The sequence below is a fragment of the Lactuca sativa genome, chromosome 2 (genome assembly GCF_002870075.4).
Source record: "Lactuca sativa cultivar Salinas chromosome 2, Lsat_Salinas_v11, whole genome shotgun sequence".
Lineage (NCBI taxonomy): Eukaryota > Viridiplantae > Streptophyta > Magnoliopsida > Asterales > Asteraceae > Lactuca > Lactuca sativa.
The window spans coordinates 123,442,901-123,448,955 of record NC_056624.2 but is presented as its reverse complement, the minus strand read 5'-3'; the positions used below and the strand labels follow the sequence as shown (position 1 = coordinate 123,448,955).

Here is a 6,055-nt window from a genome sequence, read left to right as displayed (position 1 = left end):
ATATATATTGAAAGCATTGCTGGATGTATTTTTAACGATGTGCAATATTAAAAAGAATAAGATAATATATTATGTTAAAAATAGTGGTTTTTAGACTAATTATTTATCTGTGTATTCATTAAACTAAAAGTTCAATTATCATCGTACAATGAGTGAGATGGCAAACGGACAACAAGCTGTGCCGCTAAGCCTTTGTGAATGGTAAACTAATTCTTTTAAAGACTACATCCGAAGATCTAGGAGATATAACATTACTATGCATGATTCGTTGTACTCTTTTAAGAAGCTCTACCGCATCCAGTGCGAGGAAACCAAACGTATCAAATGCAAATGGTATGAACACGTGTTGATTTTCCATGCACGATCTCTCATGTTTGATGACTTTGCTTATGGCTGCTTTTAAAACAGCATGTCCCGCTGTGAAACCCCCAGCCCTCAGGCCCACAAGAGGGGATATCCCTGTAAGATGGACACATGCATGTTTCCCTCTGTGTATTTAGTTTGTTAGAAACACAAAACCATGTAATAACACTGATATTTAAAATATTGGTTGAAAAAACACTATTTGTCCAACAAAGTGATATACACGATTGAACACACCATTTAAACCCTAAACCAAAAAACAGCAAATGATATTTGTCAATATATTATGGGTTATTTTGGAAATGACATGTTTACAGTAGAAAATTATTCACATAAATGAAATTATTCGATGAAAGGAAACGAGTAGACATTGTGAAAACGAAACCAGTTGCCATTCAAAATTACAAATATAAAAATGGATTATATTACTAGATAATTTGGGTTTTTGATCTTTTATTTAATTTTTGGTTGCATGTGGGTGTCATTTGACATTGGAAAAAGGCTATAAGACCTTTCAAAAGGATGCTTATCACCTGGTGTGTTTCAAGAATATAGAAGAATAAGATTAACTTTGCATTTCTATGAGTAATTTCTTGTTCATACCTTTACTTAAACAAAGTTTTAAGCTAGCTTCTCCAGATATTGGATCTATGTGATTAATGGAAGATACCACTGTGAGACCATAGAATCAATGATTTTTCAAAACAAATGATGTGGAATGAGTTCACATCGTTGAAATCCTGGAAAACAATGATTAATATGAGCTCGTTTGATTTCTTCTAATCCGTGTGAAGGGGAATGATACAACCAACACCTACTTTTATTTTATATTAGTGGCCATTCCTGTTTTGAAAATCTCTACACAGTCAACAATGTAAAACACTCTAATATTTGCGCAAAAAAATTAATCGTTTATAAAAACTAATTTCTGGAAAAACTATCCACACTGGTTGTTTGACGCGGGTAAACGGCTACACTCTCTCTCTCTCTCTCTCTCTCTCTCTCTATATATATATATATATATATATATATATATATATATATATATATATATATATATATATATATATATATATATATATATATATATAAAGCTCGTTTATTGAATAGTTGAAAGTGTTAAGCTTGAGATAAAATAAATTTAATGTCAACCCAAATAATTGTCCGAGTAACTCTTGAGAACGAGCGCTTAAAAAAAGAAGAAAGTGGCCTAGTTGTCTTGGAAGCGTTGACATGTGTTTTAATATACAAATTACAGGCTATTCTCTTGGTGTTACTTGCTATTTATACCTCTCAGCTTTACATCCAAAAACATAACCTTCCTCCCTCAACCCCATCCTCTCTAACTACCGGTGAACCATGAGAGTTACGACCGGTGTCCCGTTCAGGGCCCCTTTATGGCCTATAGTCATCGCATTAACCGTCTTTGGCATTGCTAACCTTATAGCTGTCTCGGCTGATCCTTATATCTATTCTTCACCACCACCACCATATATGTATAAGTCTCCACCACCACCGGTGCATTCACCACCACCACCATATCTTTACAAATCCCCACCACCACCGGTGCATTCACCACCACCGCCATATTTGTACAAGTCTCCACCACCACCGGTGCATTCACCACCACCACCATATATGTACAAGTCTCCACCACCACCGGTACATTCACCACCACCACCATATTTGTACAAGTCTCCACCACCACCGGTACATTCACCACCACCACCATATTTGTACAAGTCTCCACCACCACCGGTGCATTCACCACCACCACCATATTTGTATAAATCTCCACCTCCACCGGTGCATTCACCACCACCACCATATTTGTACAAGTCTCCACCACCACCGGTGCATTCACCACCACCACCATATTTGTACAAGTCTCCACCTCCACCGGTACATTCACCACCACCGCCATATTTGTACAAGTCTCCACCACCGCCAGTTAAGTCACCACCACCACCATACTACTACAAGTCTCCTCCTCCTCCGGTGCATTCTCCACCACCACCTTACTACTACAAATCCCCACCCCCACCAACAAAATCTCCCCCACACTATTACTACAGTTCTCCACCACCACCAAAATCCTACTACCCCGTACCTTACCCTCACCACAAGAAACTCATCGTAAAGGTCGTGGGCAAAGTTTACTGCTACAGCTGCTATGACTGGAAATACCCAATCCAATCACACGCCAAGCATCACCTCAAAGGTATAAACTTTAGTTTCTCGCACTACCTTAACTGTTTTATATATATGTCTTGATGTGTATGCATGTTCTTTGATGGTTGACCCATGTTCTATGTTTCTGGTTTTCCACATCTCTTTTACCCAACGATACATATAAACATATTGACAATTAATTTTCAGAAATATTTATCTTATCTGTTGGTTTTATTCGTTTACTATCTTGCATTTTAAAATAAATAAAAAAACATCAAAATGAAAGATATGTATATTTCTCAGAAAATGAAGCTTCAATTTTCTAATATTTCATTTTTTAGTTAACTTGTTAAGACATAATCATATATTGATTTCTTATTATACCATATAATTATAATACATTAAAAAAATAAAATAAAAATACCATGTCAACATATTCTTTTTATGAAAGGCTACATTATAAGTTATATATTTAAGATTATTTTGTATAAGAGTTAATAATATTTATTTAATTTAAATATTTAAACCCAATGTCATATCATGCATAGCATAACATGTTTTAATTTTATAGTATCCGGCATATTAGGTTGACCAAAAAAATATACATGAAGTTGATTTTTTTTATTTGTGTTGAAAAAGGTGCTGTTGTCGAAATTACTTGCAAGGCTGTTGGCCAAAAAGAAATTTTTGCATTTGGAAAGACTAAGATCAATGGCAAATATGCAATTACTGTTGAGGGTTTGGACTATTCTAAATATGGAGGAGCAAAAGCTTGTACCGCTAAGCTTCATATGGCACCAAAAGGAACAAAATGTAATATTCCAACAAATCTTCATGGTGGCTTGAAGGGTGCCATGCTAAAGGTCAAATCCAAGAATGCTTATGAGGTTGTCCTTCAGGCTGAACCATTTGCATATGCTCCTAAGACTCCTTCGACGCTTTGTGAGAAGCCAAAACCAAAACCGGAACCCACTCCTTCTCCATATTATTACAAATCTCCACCACCACCACCACCCACGTACTTGTACAAGTCTCCCCCGCCACCTGTTAAGTCTCATCCAGTATATCACTATACATCACCCCCACCCCCTAAGAAATCACCACCACCTCCATACCACTACACATCACCACCACCACCCAAGAAATCACCACCTCCCCCATACCATTACACATCTCCTCCCCCACCGGTTAAATCTCCACCACCACCATACCACTACACTTCCCCTCCACCACCAGTGAAGTCTCCTCCCAAGTACCACTATACATCACCCCCACCACCTAAGAAATCACCACCTCCTCCATACTACTACAAATCACCTCCACCACCAGTTAAGTCTCCACCCCCACCTTACCATTACACTTCACCACCACCACCAGTGAAATCTCCACCACCACCATACCATTACACTTCACCACCACCACCGGTGAAGTCACCACCCCCACCTTATCACTACACATCACCTCCACCACCAGTGAAATCTCCGCCACCACCATACCACTACACATCACCTCCACCTCCTATTAAGTCACCACCTCCTCCATACCACTATACATCACCTCCACCACCAGTGAAATCTCCTCCTCCACCATATCACTACACTTCACCACCCCCACCCGTGAAATCTCCACCACCACCATACCATTACACTTCACCTCCCCCACCCGTAAAATCCCCTCCACCACCTTACCATTATTCATCACCACCACCACCATTGAAATCTCCACCCCCACCATACCACTACAGTTCACCTCCTCCACCGGTAAAATCCCCACCACCACCATACCACTACACATCACCCCCACCCCCTGTGAAATCTCCACCACCCCCATACCACTACACCTCACCTCCACCACCAATTAAGTCACCACCACCACCATATCACTATACATCACCACCACCACCAGTTAAATCCCCACCACCACCTTACCATTATACATCACCTCCACCACCTGTGAAATCTCCACCTCCTCCATACCATTACACCTCACCACCACCACCAGTTAAGTCCCCACCACCACCATACCACTACACCTCACCTCCACCACCAACTAAGTCCCCGCCACCACCATACCACTACACATCGCCTCCTCCACCAGTTAAATCACCACCACCACCTTACCATTACTCTTCACCTCCACCACCAGTTAAGTCCCCACCACCACCATACCACTACACATCGCCTCCTCCACCAGTTAAATCACCACCGCCACCTTACCATTACTCTTCACCTCCACCACCAGTCAAGTCCCCACCACCACCATACCACTACACTTCACCTCCACCACCAGTTAAATCCCCACCTCCACCGTACCACTACACATCTCCCCCACCACCAGTTAAGTCCCCACCTCCACCATACCACTACACATCACCTCCACCACCCGTGAAATCTCCACCACCTCCATACCATTACACATCACCCCCACCACCAGTTAAGTCACCACCCCCTCCATACCACTATATATCTCCCCCTCCACCAGTAAAATCACCTCACTCGCCCGTATACATCTATGGTTCTCCTCCACCCCCAACTAATTATTAGACACCCATAACTTTGTTGTTTGCAAGATACAACCATGTAAGTATAATTTTTATTTCTTTTTTTGATATCATGAAACATTCCCAACACTATAACCAAAATTTAAATTCTATGACACATCCATAAAAAATTCATATCTATTTATGTAGGTTTTATTTTGAGTACGGGTTTAATAAAGAAGGCTCCTCAAGGAGATGTTTGAAAAAGTTGTTCATCGACATCCATTCCATTGTAATAAGGTCTTAAACATTGCACTTCACATCATCAATCTTTTTGTTACAACCATTTCTTTTCTACATCGTCGTTATGGGTCATCCTATCCTTAAAAAAGAGCTCGAAGGGTTACATATTGGAAATGTAAAAAAATACAATTTGTTATCGCCGGAAGAGGTTGATAAGAGTGTTGTGGCTTTAATATTTTTCTTTTCATGTTTCTTATTTATATTGTATAAATGGATAACTTATGGTTATTTTATATTTATATATTATTGGTTTAATCTTCTCATTTCCTTTTTTTTGGAGTCTTATATTATAGAAGTTATGACCACTACACTAAATATTTGTAACAAAAATTAATTACATGAGCCTATATGGGTTACCCGATTGACCCAAGATAAAAACATTGTCAAATAAATAAAGATGAAATTAATTTATTATTTAAAGAGTGCCAATAAATAATTAGAACTTATTGCAATTAATTGTTATTCTTTTAATTGTTAATTAATATTTAGAAATTAATTGGTGGGAACTAAATAATTATGCTTAAAAGAATTATAGAACATATTTTAATAATTAATAGATAATTCTAAAGGGTAATTACTAATTTGGAAATGTTAAGATTTCCACCAACTATATATAAAAGGAGCAAGCATAAGGGGTTCAAGGCTCTATTCAAAACCGTAAAGTCGGCCTCCCTTTTTCCTCTCCTCCTCTCTAGGTAACAACCTAAAGAAAACACAACACAAGTTTCTTGGTGGTCA

General features: G+C 38.8%; 1 protein-coding gene across 1 annotated transcript; it reads left to right on the top strand.

Annotated features, from left to right (window-relative positions):
* Nucleotides 1-1,682: 1,682 nt before the first annotated feature.
* Nucleotides 1,683-5,580, top strand: LOC111888181 (extensin-2). Its single transcript, XM_023884316.3, has 3 exons — nt 1,683-2,584; nt 3,175-5,114; nt 5,225-5,580. The coding sequence occupies exons 1-2, from the start codon at nt 1,723-1,725 to the stop codon at nt 5,076-5,078; spliced, it is 2,766 nt and encodes a 921-aa protein (XP_023740084.2). The 5' UTR covers nt 1,683-1,722; the 3' UTR covers nt 5,079-5,114; nt 5,225-5,580.
* Nucleotides 5,581-6,055: the final 475 nt, after the last annotated feature.